Genomic DNA, 19,690 nt, shown 5'->3' on the forward strand with positions numbered 1-19,690 from the left:
TCCAGGGTAGCAGAGTAGTAGTTGAGCCAGCTCTGCTTAGACTTCCAACAAGAATGCCGAAAAGAGCCAATTTTATGATGTGTCCACTTGGGGTACGTCTACACTTACCGGAGGGTCCGGCGGCAGGCAATCGATGTTCTGGGATCGATTTATCGCGTCTGGTTTAGACGTGATAAATCGATCCCGGATCGATCCCGGAAGTGCTCGCCGTCGACGCCGGTACTCCAGCTCGGCGAGAGGAGTACGCGGCATTGACGGGGGAGCCTCCCTGCTGCGTCTGGACCCGCGGTAAGTTCGGACTAAGGTACTTCGAATTCAGCTACGTTATTAACGTAGCTGAATTTGCGTACCTTAGTCCAAAGTGGGGCGTTAGTGGGGACCAGGCCTTGGAAACATAGTGAGATCATCAGAGGCTACTGACTGGCCATGAAGCGGCAACAACTTTTGGTCATTTAAAAAGGAGATAGCTAAAAGCCAGCCTGGAGTACAGCAGCGCGCACCTCGTCAACAGTTCCACCGCCAGCAGCTGCAGGTGAGGTCTGAAGAACGCTGAGAATGCCCCGTTTGATGTTCAGCACCCAGGCCTGTTCCCGCTGCCAGGGGCAGATCTTCAGAATTTTCCCATCATGGAAAGAAAAATGAAGTGGATGCTGCGCTAGTACTTCCCTGCAACAAAGGAGTTCACAGCTGCTAGGTTCAGACACTGGCTGCAATGGGAATTTGAGAGCTTTGATGGATGCAGACATTTTGACTTGGTAGCGTCCCTCCAATAGGATTGGCTCACTCTGTCACATACCCCCACACTTTATAACAGCCCCTCCTATTTCACAAAGTCATCTGGTACCCTACAAGACTTCTAAAAACAAACTATCAAGCGAATTGCTTTGATTTTGGAGAGGGGTTTGGAATGGGGGCAGGGAATGGGCGGGGCTTCATGGAAGGGGTAGAGTGGGGGCGGGGCCGAGGCCGGCACGGGGGGAGGTGTCAGTAATGCGGCCCTCGGGCCAATGTACTAGTTCTCATGTGGCCCTCGTCATCATTTGAGTTTGAGACCCCTGGTCTAGAGCAAGGGTATTTCCCATGGATATGCCTCTGTGAGTCCCATTAGTTTCAGCGGGAGTTGCATGCATGTATGGAGGGCTGGCTAAACCACAGTATATACACTAGGCTGAAGAGAATGCAAATAAGGTGTCGCTGTTCTGAATAATTATTTTTAGTAGCCAAGCTTCAGTGAATCCTTTTTTCACCATTTCTGCCATTCCATTTTTGGCTTTTCTGCAGAGAACAATAGACACAACAGCTCTTATCTCTACAGAAAACCCACAGCCAGCATTCCAGAGGAAGGTGCATCTGGGCCTGAAACTGTCTGAACTCCGATATCAATGCTCATATTGTGGAACAAAAGCTTTTCCTAATGAATATTTTTAAAAGCAATGCATTTACTCAAAACATGCTCTTTCTGACCCTCTGTATTGAACTAATTATATTTTTGAGGGCCTGGTGCAGATCTCTGTGTTATTTAAAGGCTGGGAATCCAAGCCAAGGGACAATACAGGGAGATTAGCCAGCTCAGCCTACCAGACAACAAAACCGCTTTTCTTGATGATGCAAGGAACACCAGCTCTCTGGGAAAATACCACCCCTCCAAGGCTTGTAAGGGTCTTATTGTATAGTCATCCCCGTACGTGTCTGTACATTAGTTAGCCAGAGGGGTGCCCAATAACAGCATGCTATGAATGAGCTACTAAGAAATATACAAGGAAGAAGTTGATATTTGAAAAATATCCTTTAAATATTCTGGAAGGCTACAAAGCATATTTTCATCATGCAAAATATAAACTACTCCAAGATTATACCTTAAGAGGCAGGTTTTCAAAACCTCAGCAACCCAGGGCCTATGTGTGCATGAAACTATCAAAACTGTGATCCAGATCAGGTATCTCTACATGCAAGTAGCCAGCTAGGTGTCTGAGGCGTTGCACAGCCAATCGTGGTAATCATCCACTGAATGTACAGTTTTGACACAAAAATCCCAAAGAGATCTTTTTTAACCATGTGACCCTTAGCTATTGTTAACAATGCTGTAATCCTGATCAATGCTTGCTCAACAGACAGCTAAAAAGTAAATGAAAGAGAGAGAATGGTAATATGATGCTGCTAAAGAAAGTTTCTAAAGAAAGAAACTGAGCCAGATAAGAAGCCATGTTACCTTAAACTGTCCATTTCCTTCAGAGACTCCTCTCTGGATGCCAGGGTCGTCTTTATCCGTACACCTTGCAACTAGGAAAGAAAATGCCAGTGCAGCGAACACCACTGTCAACTTAAATTCACACAAGGACAAGGAAATACAAAATGGAATACAAAGCAATGGCCCAATTCTCCAGCCTTTACTCATGTAAGTCAACGCTACTCACACACAAGCAGATTCGCTGAACCCAAGTGAACAACTCACAAGTCAGATTAATTCCCAAAATTGCTTGCTTAATATTTACACACACACACACACACCCATGAATAAGGGTTGCAGGATCAGGCCTTATAGAGCATATCTAACCTGCATCTGGGAGCAAGCCTCCCAGCCTGGGTGAGACTAATGTATGCAAGAGACATTTTGATTTCAGACAGAAAGGGAAAAGCTGGAGCTTGGCTACACACAGTGCCTTGAACAAAATACTTGGCCAACAAACCATGAACTGAACCAGGGACCTCCAGAGCTAACAGCACAAGCTGCAGCTTCAGCTAAAGCTTTGCAGCTGGGGATCTAACAGGCTCGTATCCTGTGTGGGTCACATACAATAGGGGAACAGGTTAAACACTGCCTATTGTCTGAGCCTTCTTTGGGGCATTATTATGCTCTTCCCCCCCCAATTGTTTTTACTTTCATAGCAAAATGTGCTAGGCTGCATTTCCCATGCTTGGGAGAATTTGTGTGTCTTATACAGCAGTTACAAGCAGACGCTGGAGGTATACCAGTGAGAAAATGGTGTGTGAAGCGATCACCTTACAGTATATCCTTTGGCACAGAGCAGATAGAAATATCAGTAAGTCAACCACTTACCACCAAAAACAAGTATAGGTCCAATTCTGAGCACTCACATTCTGTGCCCCTTCCCAGTTAGGGTGGGGCATTGACCAGATCAGGCATGGGGACAGACACCTCTAGAGCCCTTGGTCAGAGGGAGAAGGATCCAGGCTCTCCTCTCCCAAGCATCCTGTGGCCCAAGTTAGTGTGGGTGTGGTGGCCACATCCCTTTCCACTTATCTGGCTAGTTCAGGGGTTGTAGGGAGACACTACTGGCTCCTGGCCTGCTGGGTATTATGCAAGCATCCAGCCTTTAGTCTACCCTCATTGGCTCAAGGGGGAGGGGAGAGGAGGAGGTATGCTTGGGTTGGTTTCTGGACTTCCTAGGTGTCTGGGGATTTGGCTGTTTACTGTTTGGGGTCAGGAAGGAATTGTCCCACAGGGCAGAACTGGCAGCTCATGTGGTGACCTGTTTATCTACCAGCCTCTCAGTGCCCAAGAGGCTGAACCAGGGTTGCTGTTTATTTTGGTTTTAATTTTTGTTGCAGATTCTAAAAGAGAGGCCAGTGCAGCTAGTTTTGGCAGGAAATTCCAAGTTATAAGCAGGCCTGAATCAAGACAGAGCACTGGAAGGCACTGGGCCTCGTTCCTGGTGTTGCAGGGTGGTGGTGTAGGCTTGAGCATCTCATGCAGCTCAAAGACCCCTCATCTGGACCCTTATCCATCAAGTGAGGTAGGCAGGGGATCATGGCAGCTCCAGCCACTCCCCTTTATTCAGTTAACATGGATGGGGTAGGAGTAGCTTCCCCTTCTTCTGTTGAGGTCTGCTTGGGTACGGACCTGGCCCAGTTCCTGCTGGTAATTTTGTAGGGAGCTGCTCAATCCCCATGTCTTTTGTTAGATATGTTAATAAAATTGTGGTCTCCACTTGAAGCACATTTTTGTGCCTTCTTTCAATGTCTGGGTCAGTAAAAGCACAGATATGCCATAAAAGCAGTTCATATTATTCCAGTCACACACATCCCTGAATACAGAATCGTCCCCCAAATTATGCCCAAGGACCTAGGTGCTCAGATAACATTGTGACTGTGTAAAACAAGAATATTAAGTGAGTAAATATGATATGAGCAACGGCATGTGCATAGGGGTCATGAATAAAACAGAAGTCATATATACATCAAAGTGTGGGCCTTCCCCTGACCTAAAGGCTCACCATAGCGCCTCTGTGGGTCTTTGTGACCAGAATCTATGAATTACCCTCTCTGTGAATTTGAAAGGAAGCCAGAATTGGTACAGGCAATTAATTTCTCCTTGCTGGGCATCTATGCATAATGCCCAACCTGAACTTGGCCTGGATAAAGCGTCCAATCTGAGTCTTTGGGCTGTTGCTCCATTTAAGTCAGTGGCAATTTACTGATTGAGTTCAATGGAAGCATTATGTGGCCCAGTGAATTTTATACTGTGCTAAACATGCCTTATTCCCAACAGATCCCAGACCTTTCAGAAGTTCGCTCTCAAAGAAACAACCATGGCTATTTTTAATTTGCTGATACAGATCTGAAAGTGATTAAAAATCACCTTAGTTTCTTTTAAGGACATCGGCTTCATCTACTCCTCCACTTCTCATGGCACAACAGTAAAGCAGCAGTTTTATTCAGGGAAGGGAGTGATTTATGTAACTTAGCCTTTAAAGTTCTATACCACTTAATCTGGAGCTCAGTCCTAGAGATTTGTTTATTTGCAGGTAAACCAAATATTTCATATGGAGCAGTCACCCTAGGGAGGGGCACTCTCCTGTGTCAATGAATTGCAGTGAGTCACTGAGGCACTTGTTGAACTCATGACAATACTCACTTTTAAGACCATCTGGCACTTTCCTAGGGCTTCAATGATCACTGTGCTCTCCAGAGACATACCACTCCTTTTGTAGATGCTTCCCTGCAGGAACGTATTGGTGGCTGTTGAATATCTATAGCTATATCTGGATCCTTTGGGGAAATTCAGCCCACTGTGTTCTAGGAAACAAACAAATAAACCAAAAACCTGTGTGTGTCCTTCTACATTTTATCAGCAAATAAAGAGAATGTTGGTAGATTTAGGCCAGTGTTTCTCAAACTGGGGCTGCCGCTTGTGTAGGGAAAGCCCCTGGCGGGCCGGGCCGGTTTGTTTACCTGCCCCGTCCGCAGGTCCAGCCGATCACGGCTCCCACTGGCCGCAGTTCGCCACTGCAGGCCAATGGGGGCTGCTGGAAGCGGCGGCCAGTAAGTCCCTCGGCCCACGCCACTTCCAGCAGCCCCAGTGGGTGCCGCGAACTGCAGCCAGCGGGTGCTGCGATCGGCCGGACCTGCGACCGCGGCAGGTAAACAAACCGGCCTGGCCCACCAGGGGCTTTCCCTACATAAGTGGCGGCCCCAATTTAAGAAACACTGATTTAGGCCATTTAGGCACCTAAGCAAGTGGCCAGATTTTCAGAAGTACTCTGCTCCCATTTAGGCTCATAATGGAAGTAGCCAGATTTTCAGTAGTATGAAGCCCCCGGGAGCTCCTGCATGGAGGTCACAGGGAAGAGGAGTGCCCTCCTTCCCCCCAGCACACTCATACAGTGTGGACCCAGCCACAGTGTGGCCCATAACATCGAAGGCCCTGTAGTGTTAAGAGTCTAATCATACCACAAGCAGGGAGGGGCGATAAGGCAGGAGTGTCATGGCACAGCAGTCTTCCCACCATCCAAGCAAGATATTTTGATGACAGCAACACGAGACAACCAAGACTTTACAATTCTCCAAGTACATTTCATACATGTAAAAACTTCCCAACTGTCAGGGTGGTTAAGCACTGGAACAAATGACCTAGGGAGGTTGTGCACTCTCCATCATTGGAGATTTTTAAAAGCAGGTTAGACAAACACCTGCCAGGGATGGTCTAGCTATGACTTAGTCCTGGCTTGAGTGCAGGGGGCTGGACTAGATGACCAATTGAGGTCCCTTTAGGCTGGTCTACACTAATTCATAAGATGCTCTCCCGCCAACTTACCTTCCACCTCTCGGGGAGGTGGCATACAGACGTTGTGAATGGAAGACCGCTCTGCCATCAACTTAGCTTGTCTTCACCAGACTTGCTAAATTGACACTGCTGCATCGATCGCATCAGTGCCGATTTAGCCAGAAGTATAGACAAGCCCTCCCAGTCCTACACTTTTATGAATCTATGTGCTGTTAATTGCACATCTGTTATCAGATGAACTGTGGAGTAATTTCTATGCCCCGGTCTACACTACAAACTCATGTTGGAATAACTACATCACTCAGGGGTGTGGAAAATCCACACCAGAGTGACGCAATTATACTGACCGATCTTTCGTGTACACAGCGCTATGTCGGCAGGAGGGCTTCTCCTGTTGACACAACTACCGCCTCTCGGGGCTTGTCTACACTTATAGCCCTGCAGCAGTGTAGCTGCACTAGTGAAGCTGCTCCACTGTAGTACTTGGTGAAGATGCTACCTATGCTGACAGGAGAGCTTCCACGGCCTGAGCGACATGCACTGACATAAATTTGTAGTGTAGACCAGGGTTTGGGGCAATGGAGTATCCACACTGACAGGAGAAGCTCTCCCATTGGCATACGTGGTGTCGTCACTAAGTGCTACAGCGGCACAGCTGCAGAGCAATAAGTGTAGACGAGCCCTATGTCAGAACTGCCAGTTTGAAATACCACCCTGGAAGGTTTGGGCTGGGGAAAGAAGGGGGAAAGGGAAGGCAGCGGTTGTGTTTGGATTAGGGACACATGATCACTTTGGTCCTTTCTATCTTCCACTTGTGGGATGAAGCTTCTATAAGTTTGTTGAATGGAAAGGGGCCTGATTTCCTCCCACTGACAACTGTCGATTGGGGTAACTCTGCTGCTATCAATGAGTGACAGTGGTGTAGGGAACCAGTTGGAAATCATTCCCCAGATTGCCATTGTCCAGTTTGGGGTTATACTGTAGTGTAAGAGTCCAGAGGCGAGGCAGAAAATAACAATTCAGTTTATTAGAGACAAATTCAGCTTCATGAACAAGCCAGAAGGAAAGAGAATCCCTGTTCTGTGTAGTCCCAGGGAAAAACCCACACCTACACAATCTCCCCAGCATGTTTTCAGACACTACAGCCAACACTTTGCCAGAACCAGTTTTCACTGGCTGATCCTAGCTCAAAGCAATGACATGGCTGTCAACAGCTTCAGCCTTTTACTTCTATCATATGAACTGCATTAGTGATGTAAAAAGAAGAACAGGAGTACTTGTGGCACCTTAGAGACTAACAAATTTATTAGAGCATAAGCTTTCGTGGACTACAGCCCACTTCACCCAGTCCACGAAAGCTTATGCTCTAATAAATTTGTTAGTCTCTAAGGTGCCACAAGTACTCCTGTTCTTCTTTTTGCGGATACAGACTAACACGGCTGCTACTCTGAAACCTGTCATTAGTGATGTACTATTCAGTAAAACATACTGTGTGTGTCCCTTGAAGAGGGACAGCATAGAAAGTGTATTTGTAGGTTAGATTTGAACCATAGGGCCAAACAGTGATACAACTTTAGACTTTTGACATTTCAGGCATTCCACATTCACTGGAATTCTTTACTGGCCAAAAAAAAAAAAAAATTCACACAGATTTAGTTCTTTTGCATGTAGGTCAAAAGGGTACATCCCAAGCTCAGTGTAGTGTCATACCAGCAGATACAGTCCAATATTTGTTTTATGATAGTTCGAACCTGACTGTATTATGCGCTGAGCTATTGATTGTATTCTTTTGAGTGGAATCAGCCTTAGAAAATAAATCATGCTTTGTAATATATGCTGTTACATGTCTTCCTGTCATGGTGTTCGGTACATCTCTCCCCTACGAGGGCTCTGAATAATGATTAGATGCTGTAAACATGATGGAACCTCTATTTTGCTAAGGATTTCAAGATTTCAAAATGTAGCCTATTTCCAAATCAGAACCGGTTTTGGTCACTGAAAACATTTAATTTTGTCAAAATTGAAGGGATTAATTTCATTTTCTATTTTTTTAAAATGCCATAATACACATTTAAAAAAAAAATAAAACAAAAAGCCATTTAAAAATGAAAAATCTAACCATTTCGTTTCAACATTGTCAGAATTTTTTTCCACCGGTTTTTCTTCTGAACAAAATTTTGGCAAAATCCGCAGGATTTCACAGTATCAGAGGGGTAGCTGTGTTAGTCTGAATCTGTAAAAAGCAACAGAGGGTCCTGTGGCACCTTTAAGGATTTCACAGAACATTTCAATTTCAACAGAGCTGTATTTTAATAGATTTACTACTGATACATGAGTTATTTATTATGCAGAATGCTACCCTCCCTTTCAGAAAGCGAGAATAGCAGGCAAACAATGAAAAAAGCAAACAGCAAAAGAAGGTAACAGGGCAGGGGTGCTGGAAAAATTTGTATAGTGGGGGTGCTGAGAGCCATTGAACCAAACTGTAAATCCTGTATATGAGGGAAACCACTTCAAGCGAGATGGGTGCAGCAGCCCTCCCAGCACCCCTTGTTAAAGCACTTATGGGCCTTTTTAGTAGCTATGCCATGATTAATATGTTTGCTCTATCCTGGAAATATGGAATGTTACTGCTTTCAAAATGTCTTCATCTAAAGTCTTTTACAGTTACATGATGAATAATTCAATTTAAATGATGTAAGCAGAATCAGGATGAGCTCTACCCTGACATCTGGTGTTGAATTATGGCGAGTGTGGAAAAGAACTCCAGGGGCTGATCTTGCTTGCATAGGCACACCCACTCGCCTGGCATGAAACAACAGCAACTCAAAGTGGTTACTTTGGCTGGTGTGGGATCCCCAGTTTTCTCTGTTATTGGGGCAGGAAGAATAAAGTTTTGTTACCCTGATTCTGTGAATCAAGGCCAGTGGAACTGTTGTATGACAGAAGGACTGAGTGAGTCCTTCACCATTACCTAAGTAGCACTTGCTTGACAAGGGGCATGGGTTACAAAACCCAGTGAATTGAGAGAGGATGGGGACAGGTATTTGTACCTGATGGTATGGGCCCCCTCTTAGAGTTTAAAACACCAATTGCACTACCTCCTCTCTCCACTGTTGAATGTCAGAGCTAACTTTGATTCCATTGAGGTCTAGTTACAGGCTGCTGAGCTGAATTCACTTTGGGCCAATGGTGCACTAGCACTGGGGCTCCCCTACTATGAGCTGAAATCATAAAAGCGCTAAAGTTATTAAGAGCTGAGATCACTGAGTGCTGTGTTAACTAGTGGGGGAGCCTGAAGCTATATTGCTAAGCAGCTGGCGAAGCAATTTGTGGGGACGACTGGAGGAGCAGCGAGCAGCACGGAGCCTTGCGGGGCTGGTTGGAGCGGCCCAAGGAACGGTGAGCGGAGCTGTTTGCGGGGACAGCTGGAGCGGCTCACAGGTTGGTGAGCGGAGCAGTTTGTGGGACAGCTGGAAGTGGACTGGCTCGTGGTTAAGGCTGCAGCGGAACCCCACGGAGAGACGGCCGGCCGGCCTCGGATCACATAAGGTGCCCCTTAACACCCTGCGTGTCCCCCCCCTTTTACTCTGGGGCTGCACTGACCAGGGACAGAGACTTTGGGGTTTGTTGGACTTTTGGGACTTGCTGGACCCAAGAGACTTTGGGGGTGTTGGACTTTGGGGACTCTGGGTGATTTTTGGGTTGCTGGATTCAAGAACCCAAGGGAAAGGACATAGCCCAATTTGCTGGGGTGGGTTTTTTGCTCATGGTTTGTGTTATGAATCCTGTTTGTGGTGTTTTTCCAATTTAATGCTGATGTTGTTTACCTCATGTTATTAAACATTTTCTGCTACACTCAGACTCCGTGCTTGTGAGAGGGGAAGTATTGCCTCTTAGAGGCATCCAGGGGGTGGTATGTAATTGTCCCAGGTCACTGGGTGGGGGCTCGAGCCAGTTTTGCATTGCGTTATTGAAACGGAACCCCTAGATACAGGACCCGGCCCTTGTTGCTGCCAACTTAGATGGGCAGAAGGGTTACAATGATAAAGGGGTTTTGATGTAAACTGTGATCTGATTGCATGACTTGGCTTTCAGCCCATGTAATTATCTCCCACTGAACACACGCAGTAATATTGCTTCTTTCACTACAATCCCCTACAAGATATGTCATTTAAAACAGCCACTTAATTGTAATGAACTGGCTAGAGCACGTGTGCTGTGCTGCCCTCTACTAAAAAAAAGTCAGAAATGCTAATGTGTGTCATAGACTCTATATGGCTACAGTCAAAGAAGAATCTCCTTTAGTTCAGATGATAGTAAGCTGTGCTTTAAGGGCTGGAGGATCAGAGTTGTAACCCTTCCACCAGCATGAGTTCTGGGGGTCAGGGCATGCCACGGTGACACTCAGGAGGACAGTGGTGAAATCCCTAAAAGATCACAAATTTGTAGCATTATCTTAGCAGTGGAACTACTGTAAAGCAGAAGCAGGAGAGTTTGTTTAAAACGATCTCTCTTGCATCAGGTTAAGAGGGTGCTGCCTGGGAAAGATGGCCACAACATTTGCCATGTTGCTCTTCTTTAGCTCCACCTGCAGGCTCAGTGGGGAATTGAAAGCCCTTTAAAAACACCAGGTTTTTGTTAGGAATTATGAGGTTGGACTGGAATGATGGCTGAGCAAAAAGACTCTGAGGCACACTGGCTGTGCAGGACGGCATAGAGGGGGACCTGGGATCAGAGCGCTCTCTGATTCGCCGATTGTTGTTTGTAAAGGAGCAGTGTGCACTCAAGCACCTGCTGTCAAGATGAGCAGGAAGCTTTGGTTACTGGTGCATGCACACAAGCTAGCTGACCAAACCTTGAGTCTGTGGAGCATCCCCAGGAGCAATAGCCAGGCTCTGTGGATGGAGTGCTAGGTCTTTCTCCTAGCTTGCTACTGTGCAGATAGGATGCGGAAAAAGAGACTCAGGGCAGGATTTTGTAGCACACTGTAGGCTAGTTTTAACTTTTGTGTGATCTGAGTCCGTAGAAAGTTAACTTAGAGCAACTCAGTGCAACATAAGACTCAGCCGTGCAAGGCAGTTTCCTCCATGAATATAAATTAGCTAAACAGCAGTAAATCCCAGCTCAGTTATTACTATCATCCTTCCAATAAAGCAATGTCCACTGAAAAGTCCAGCACGTTACAAACCGCAAAGTCGTGCGTTGTGACTATAAACCTGCTCTGAATACCAGCTTGGCCTTACTCACCAGCACACTCAGTCATACAGGCAGCTTCCGGGCCTAAATTCTCTTGAGATCCTGCAACAACAAATCAGAATTAATTGTAGAAATGCACTAAGAAAAAATCCATGTGCGGCTTCAGTGACTGATACCATAACTGTTCATTTACAATAACACTAAGATTAAAGCAGCAACATACATTGCAAAGTCCTCTAATAGCAATTACTGAAAAGACTTTATTAGGGGAAAACACCATATACCGCAAGGGACTTGTTATCACACAGTCATTTTGCAACAATGATTTTGCCTTCTTTTCTGGCAAAAGATAAAAGCTACAACATTTGAACATCATCTCTTTTCTAAATTGGATAGAAGCCAACATCTTTCACAATATAAAATATTCTTACAATCCTCAGATCAGAAGCCTTAATGTGTGAGTGAAATGGGCCACATAATGGAGTCAGAAGTTCATTCCATGACTGTTTAGTCCAGGCCAGGACTCTGTTGTGAGACCCACTGGCACAGGTTCTGCTTCATTATTCTGGGAGCCGGAGAACCAGAGGGAGAGTCTGTGTCTGGCTGGCAGCTCCAAGTGAAGAACCGCCATTGTATGCATTACAATAGAGTCTTGTCTCTGTACCACCAGCATTATTACAGGCCTGAGCAGCAAAGTGGAGATCTGTGTATGAAGAGCTCAGGTTTAGGTGCTGCTGCTCATAGAGATAGGAGTCAAAGTTCTAATGAGGGCCTGAAGTTCATTCAGGGGAGTTCAGCCTCAGAGTGGTGATTTTGGTCCACCTCTGTTGATGTTAAACCATTGGTAACTATGTGCACATGAACACTCATGATTTCCCTTTCTTCCTTCTTCCGCTCTAAAGAGGATAAACACTTTCTGAAAACACAAGCAAATAAATGAGACGACTAACATGTTTCCTGTTTCTCGCCCATAGGCTGAGAAAAGTCCCATCTTCCACTATAGCTTTTCCAGCATATTTTGACTAGCTTAATTTTTAGTGCTTGAATTAGACTAATTACTCTGGTTAGATGGGTGGAAGCAAAGTGCAAGATTCCCCTTTACAAGTTCTGTCATGCCTCATTCTAACCATATATAAGTAAATGCCTTCTATCCACACCCTGGACATGTCTTGGGGTTTATATTTTCTAGATTCCACAGTCACCATTAATATTTTCAAGACATGCTGCAGCCTTTAGGAAAGAACAAATGACTTCACAGTCAGCCATAAAAAATCCCTCCCCAGAACTCTCAAATCAGGTTTTGTTTTTTAATCTTCTTTACAAACCAAGTATACTTTAGCCTTCTGAATATAAGGCTCATGGAAGGTGAGGCCAAAACTTGTTCTCCTGCTAACTTGTCCAAGGTCTGACAAAAAAAAAAAATCACATAAAATAGCACTGGCCAAGGCCTAATAAGCAAAGGACAAACAAGACATTGTAGGCCAAGATACATATCTCCCATCACCCATGGTGGAGCTGACTGCTGAATAGAAAAGAGATCCTTTTCAAGCGAAATGGTGCTTTGTCATTCTTTTCTATTGGCGGTAATCAGCATAGTAAATAGTGCTAACTGACCAGGATATATATATATATATATATTTTTTTTAAAGGAGACTTTTCTGACCATCTAAAGTAAAAAAACCCTGCACCACCTCATGTCTACTCCTTACTATAAAGGTGGCTGTGACCAAATTTTCTGATAACTCCAAAGTTAGAGGAGTACCACCATAGCACACACATAGATAAACAAAACCAAGTACATTGGTTAATGCACTGGAAGCTTCAAGAGGAGAGATTTGCGAATATTAAATTACTCCTTATACCCCAGGAGAGGAAATAAACAGCACAAACATAAAATGAGAGGCAGGAATAAGAGAGATTTACCAAAGCAACCTCAGAAATGGTATTCACTGTCTCTTTAAAACCTTCACATTATTCTTTCATCTAACTAAGCTCTGTAGTTGCCAGGGGCAAAGTATGGGATTTAGAAGGGAAGTGTTCTACAATATGAAAAATTTTGAGACCCACTGAGTTATTCTAGAGCAGTAGCTACCTTTAAATAGAACACATAGATATGTCAACTTACTCTCATTCTCATCCTCATCCTCTGTTTATTACCATCAGCCATTATGTCAGCTGTTCAGGGCAGGCCTCATGGGTGAAATCCTCAATGGGAGTTTAGCCATTGTGTTCACTGGGGCTAGGATTTCAGCCCATGTCTTCCTACATGTCTGTACCATACCGAGCACATTTTGGACACTACTGTAATGTAAATACATAACAATCCCTTGGTAGATTTGCTCAGGTGGGTATGAAAATGTAATTACTTTTCTTACCAACAGAGGAAAGGAAAGACTTTAGTTAAGGGCCTAATTCTGCCATTCTTGCCTGCACCAGGTCCGCCAAGATGGGGGGGACAAAGTGGGGCAATTTGCCCCAGGCCCCGGGCTCTGCAGGGGCCCCCACGAGAATGGCTGAGGCTCCCGCCCCGGCCCAACTCCACCTCTGCCCCTCTCTTGGAGCCTCAGCGCATCCAGGAGCGTCCCTGGCTCCGACGGGGCCTGAGCTCCTCCCCGCTCAGAGCCGCGTGGTAAGGGGGCGGGGCTGCGAGCTCCGGGCCGAGAGGCGGGAGCTCAGGCCCCGCTGGAGTTTGCAGGCCTGCCCCCTTACCACATGGCTCTGAGCGGGGAGGAGTTCAGGCCCCGCCGGAGCCATGCTGCAGCGCTGTCCAGGGACGCTCCTGGATGCGGCGTGCTGAGGCTCCGGGTGAGGGGGGAGCCGGGGGTAAGGGGCTGGGGCCGGGGGGGTTGGATAAGAGGCAGAGAGGGGGCAGAGGTTGGGGGGGGGCAGTCAGGGAACAGGGGGGTTGGATCGTGGGCGTTCCGGGGGTCTGTCAGGACTTAGCCAGGGGGCATGCATAGGGGTCAGGGCAGTCAGGGGACAGGGAGCAGGGGAGGGTTGTTGGGGGTGGTGGTTGGCGGGGGACTCTGGGGGACAAGGAGCAGGATGGGTCGGGGATTCTGAGGAGGGCGGGCAGTCGGGGGGCAGGAAGTGGGTAGGGGTTGGATAGGGGGCAGGGCCAGGCTGTTTGGGAGGCACAGACTTCCCTACCCTAGAGCTCATTCAGCAGTTTGAGGCTTGCAGAAGAGCCAAGCTGTTAGCTTTTCCATTAGGGCTGCCATCCCTTTCACTTCTCAAATGCCAAATTATAGTCTAGATTTAATTTTAGTGCCATAGGGAGATTCATGGCAGGGGAGGGTAGCTTCATTTAAAATTAGCCACTGGGGGAGGGATCACATGAGAAGAACTATATCCTACACCGCCTACCTCCTTCCCAACCCTACCAAGAAAGACCCCCTTCCCCTGCATTCCCCGAGGCTCCAGAAGGGTTAATTCAGTGGTTCTCAAACTTTTGTACTGGTGACCCCTTTCACATAGCAAACTTCTGAGTGCAACCCCCCTTTATAAATTAAAAACACTTTTTTTTATATATTTAACACTATTATAAAGCTGGAGGCAAAGCGGGGTTTGAGGTGGAGGCTGGCAGCTCGCAACGCCCAGTAATAACCTCATGACCCCCTGAGGGGTCCTGATCCCCAGTTTGAGAACCCCTGGGTTAATTTAGTTTTAGCACCCTGTGTCCATTCATATGCATGTGCTATTTTGAGCATTTCAGTTTTCACAACATAGGCTCATCCCAGATTCTGGAACAAGCTCAAATGCTCAGTTCGTGGAGTATGTACATAAGCTATACTAAAGACAAACCCACAGTAACCATCTCCAGTTTGTGAGGGACCCCATGGAGCCAGTCTCTAGGAAACAGATAAATGCATGGACGTTAAGTCCATTAATGGCTATTAGCCAGGATAGGTAAGGAATGGTGGCCCCAGCCTGTGTTTGTCAGAGGGTGGATGGAGATGGATGGCAGGAAAGAGATCACTTGATCATTACCTGTTAGGTTCACTCCCTCTGGGGCACTTGGCATTGGCCATTGTCAGTAGACAGGCTACTGGGCTGGATGGACCTTTGGTCTGACCCAGTATGGTTGTTCTTATGTTCTAACCTAAATGAACCCAACGTTATGGAGACAGATATGAGTCAAGGAAGCCAGCAGAGTATCAGAAACCTGGAAAAATCTCTGACTGGATGGGCTCAGGCATTTGGTCACAAGCTGAGGTGGTTCAAAAGTTTTGGATTTTTATTAAGCAGAATTTTTTTATTGTTTCTTTAAACAATCAAACACAGCAAGCAGCAAATATTTGGCCACACACTTCTGAAACCCCAAACCATATTCAGGTTTTGGCAGACTAATTTCAGCTTTTCAATTAAAAAAAACACAACAAATTTTGAAGGAAAGCAGACATTGTCCATGATTTTTTCTGCTTTTTAACAACCCCTAGTTTTCGCTCCAAAAAAAGTTTTGACGGAAAAATATTTGTCCAACCCTTTTAATGAGCTTTAGTGCCTTTTAGCACTAGCTGATGCTGAGAACCAGTGATACCCTGTAAAGAAGTTTTCTCAAAACTGGGTTTGTGCCGAGATGCGGAAGGTTTATTTTTCCCAGGGCCGCCCGTGGGGGGTGGGGGAGGAGTAAGTGGGGCAATTTGCCCCGGGCCCCGCAGGGGCCCCCACGAGAATATAGTATTCTATAGTATTGCAATTTTTTTTTATGGAAGGGGCCCCCAAAATTGCTTTGCCCCAGGCCCCCTGAATCCTCTGGGCAGCCCTGGCCTGCACTGGGCAGTACCTGGAAGGATTCTAGGCACTCACTGAAGGATTCTGCTGCCATATTGCAGAGAATCCAGTCTAAGTAGCAATGGGGTGTCTAACCCAAGGAAGAATCACAATGTACTTTATCCCCCAAGTGCAGATTTTTAAATGAATCAATTGCCTTTCAGGTCATTATCTGCTTAGCAGGAGAGTTTCATTGCCAGTGGTTACACAAGAGAGAATGCAAGTGTCATTTGAAGCATGAACAGCAGCAGGTTTCCACACTAGAGCTGTTCTTTTCCAACACTGGCACACTGAGGAGCAAACACTAAACATCACGTCACCAGGACTTTTTGTTGTTTCATCCGTCCCTGAACACTAGAGAGTCTATTCTCCTTCCTGACTTTCATTCAGGCTTCATGGAGAGGGCAGTGACTCTCTAGAGATGTGAGGGCAAATACATTGAAATGAATGGAGTGACGCCAGAGTTACGCAGGCATAAATGAGAGAGCAGTTTGGCCTATTACATACAGATACTCGGTCTGCTTTTTAATCTCAGTGCACGTACAGTGTCCGTTAAAACTAATGGCATAGCTCACTGTCATGCTTTGCCTTTGAAATGATCTTCCAAGGGAAGTAGCAGAATCCCCATCACTTGATCTGTTTCAAACACAACTAGACAAAGCACTAGATCAAAAACCATTAAGGGGCAGGACAACAGAGTCAGATTTTCATCGTCTATTAGGCATGCACATGTGTGGCACATTGCCTGCACAATTTCTGCAATTGCATGCACAAACATCGGAACTGGGCATTCAAATAACCAGTTAGGCTCCATCAGAGAAAAATCAGGTGAGCAAAAGATCCATAGATTTGTGTTGTTGTTTGTCCATCAATGGGCACTTATATGAATATAGTTCTGAAGATCTGACCCAATAGGCCTTTTCCACTGTTTAGGGTGACCAGATGTCCCGATTTTATAGGGACAGTCCTGATTTTTGGGTCTTTTTCTTATATAGGCTCCTATTACCCCCCACCCTCTGTCCCAATTTTTCACATGTGCTGTCTGGTCACCCTACCACTGTTCTAATAAGTGGGAGTTAACTAAATATACTGTGATGAGAATAGCCCCTTTTATGGATGCTTCTAGGACACGACCCCCCACCCAAGACCTGATCCTGTATTCCTTGCACACACCAAACTTCCTTGGAATTCACTGGGAACAAACAAACAGTGTTGGACTGAGTCCCAGGTATTCTATTAACAAACCTTGGTCACGCTGATACAGTAAACAGCCAAAATCAGATGGGTGATGCAGATTCACTACTGTTTATGGCACTTTCACATGCCTGGACAGAAATGAAAGTGAATTTGCTGCTTTTATAATAAATCATTTACTATTAAACCTCTTTAAAAACCGCCCAACGTTAGCTTGCTATAATCTATAAAAAGCTTGGTTTAAGATAATTCCCTTCAGTATTAAGAACAACAGCAGTATTTACACCTCTTCCACAAGTTCTATGCTAATGAAACATGCCCTCCAGTTATAACCGAGGTCCTCCGTGCCCCTTAGGTCAATTATTCCTACAGGAGACAACAGTTAACAATGCCTCTCTCTTTACTTGCCATTGCTGTGCTGTTGTATATTTCATATGTTCCATCTGCCTTAAGGAAATCCTTTTGGCAAACTAGCACATTTAAAAACCCCATTCAGATTATTTGATTGAAACCACATTTTCTCTTCTCTCCATATAGACTTTAAAACTATCGGGGGGAAATTCACTGTTTTTGCCACAAAAATAAGTGAGCAGCTTTTCCCTTTGGTATCTATTCTTGTATCATTCTTGAAGTAGAGTTAGAGCTTAATTCTCAGAAGAGTAAAATTACATTTCTGTCAAAATACATTTATCATTGTTTTTCCCCATACAAGATTCTGTTACATCTTTGCAGAAACTGAACTCCCTTATGGAAGTACAAACTTGAACTAAAAGAGCAAAATGCAAATGAATTGATTACTGTTGTTTTAAATAAACTTCATCTCAGTTCAATCAGTAAGTAGAAAGCAAGAAGATTTCTGGAATGATGATTGTCTATCTAATTGACCACACCTGGTAATAACATTCTAGGACTAGAAAAATCTTGCTAAATCTATATACCTGTATAAATAAACCTTAAAATTCCAACGGCACTGCTTTTGGAAAGCAACAACACTATTCTGATTCATTTTCTCATAATCCCATTAGAAATTTAAAATACACAAAAAGAAAAATTGCAGCCATACACATCTAAATAACCAAATTTGGGTCTGGAAATTCTTTGGAATATTTAAATGGTTTCTTCTTTCTTGAAAAAGTTGGTTGGAAGCGTAGAAAGATTCATTATCAAGTTAATGGCTTTTAAATGCAATAAATCAGCAATTTCCTTTGCAAGAGCATAGAAATAAATGCAACACACAAAAATCGCACACAGTTCACCTTAATCACGGAGGGCCAGATTTTCAAGAACGTTCAGCACTCGCGGAGAGGGCCAGATTTTCAAAAGAGCTCTCAGCACCTAAATGATACAGCCAGATTCTCAAAAGTGCTCAGCACCCAGCTAAACAAACGGAGCTGAGGAGTGCTGAGCCATTTGGAAAATCTGTCCACTTAGTTTAGGTCTCCGTCTGGGAGCAGAGTCCTGTGAATAATTTATTTTATTTTATTGTTTTTAATTTGTTATCCTGTTTGTTTTCCATTTAGGAAACAGCATGTGTCTGGATCTATTTTCAGCCAAAAATGGACAATATTATTACAGTTTCCCTCATTTGCAGCTAGTTTAAGAACCTTTCATTTTCAAGATATTGTAGTAACCATCATTTTTAAACTTCAAACTAATGCAGCCTTTTATAAACTCCAATCATTTTGTGATGAGTGCATGTATCCACTACAGCAGTCCCATCATTTTCCTGGGCTTCCCCAACTAATGCTGAAGGAAGATACAGTAATACTGTGCTCTTTAACATGCAGGATACCCTCGCACCTGCAAAAGCACCACCCAGGCAGGCCAGCAATACAGAACTGATGTACAGAAAGCCAAGACAAAGTTACTACAAGAAAGTATTCCTACAAGAGCTGCAAGTCCCAACATAATTTACACTCTCCCAGATGCTTTGCAAGTGAGATCATTGCTGTGCAGAAACATTGTGCATTGGCGAGCGAGCAAGCTCCGATTTTAGCAGAGGAAACAATATTTTCTTCTACTTACTCCTAGGCACTCCTGCGACAATCACACAGAATAACAGGACTGAACGCAGCCCCATGACCATCCAAAGTGCCTCCTTAGCCCAGCAATAACAAACCCACATCAGTCCTCCTCTCAGAGGCAGCTCTGAGCCAGGCTGTGAAAGAAAACTTTCACAAAGCAGGACCTGACTATTTCAACTCCCCTCTTCCAGCCAGGGGAGGGGCTGACAGGGGAGCGGGTGGTGGTGTGTGTATGGGAGGGAGGGGGGAAGAGTAAGGGAGGGGGGAACATCTCAGCCACTCAGAGTTCTTTGATAATGTTTTAGACCTACGGCTCCCACCCAACAAGGACCATTTCTAACCTATCGGAAGCTGGAGTATTCGGCATCGAAAGAGGTCAGACAGCCTGAACAATCCTGGGCAGTGATCGCCCTGCAGGTGATCCATTCCTGCTGCAGTAATTACAGCCGTGTGGGGGAATGGGTGAAGGCTTTGG

General features: G+C 45.2%; 1 protein-coding gene across 1 annotated transcript in view; it reads right to left on the reverse strand.

Moving 5' to 3' along the window:
• The window catches only part of LOC101945417 (uncharacterized), a 185,677-nt gene extending 166,267 nt beyond the window's left edge, over nucleotides 1-19,410 (reverse strand). Inside the window, exons 1-5 of the mRNA XM_042861623.2 lie at nucleotides 19,217-19,410; nucleotides 11,276-11,326; nucleotides 4,877-5,037; nucleotides 2,210-2,280; nucleotides 501-666 (exon numbers count right to left, since the gene is read on the reverse strand). Of these exons, the coding sequence (XP_042717557.2) occupies nucleotides 501-666; nucleotides 2,210-2,280; nucleotides 4,877-5,037; nucleotides 11,276-11,326; nucleotides 19,217-19,316 (549 nt within the window). The 5' untranslated portion in view covers nucleotides 19,317-19,410. The remainder of the gene's footprint in view (nucleotides 1-500; nucleotides 667-2,209; nucleotides 2,281-4,876; nucleotides 5,038-11,275; nucleotides 11,327-19,216) is intronic.
• Between the last annotated feature and the right edge of the window lie 280 nt (nucleotides 19,411-19,690).

The sequence above is a fragment of the Chrysemys picta genome, chromosome 10, assembly GCF_011386835.1.
Source record: "Chrysemys picta bellii isolate R12L10 chromosome 10, ASM1138683v2, whole genome shotgun sequence".
Lineage (NCBI taxonomy): Eukaryota > Metazoa > Chordata > Testudines > Emydidae > Chrysemys > Chrysemys picta.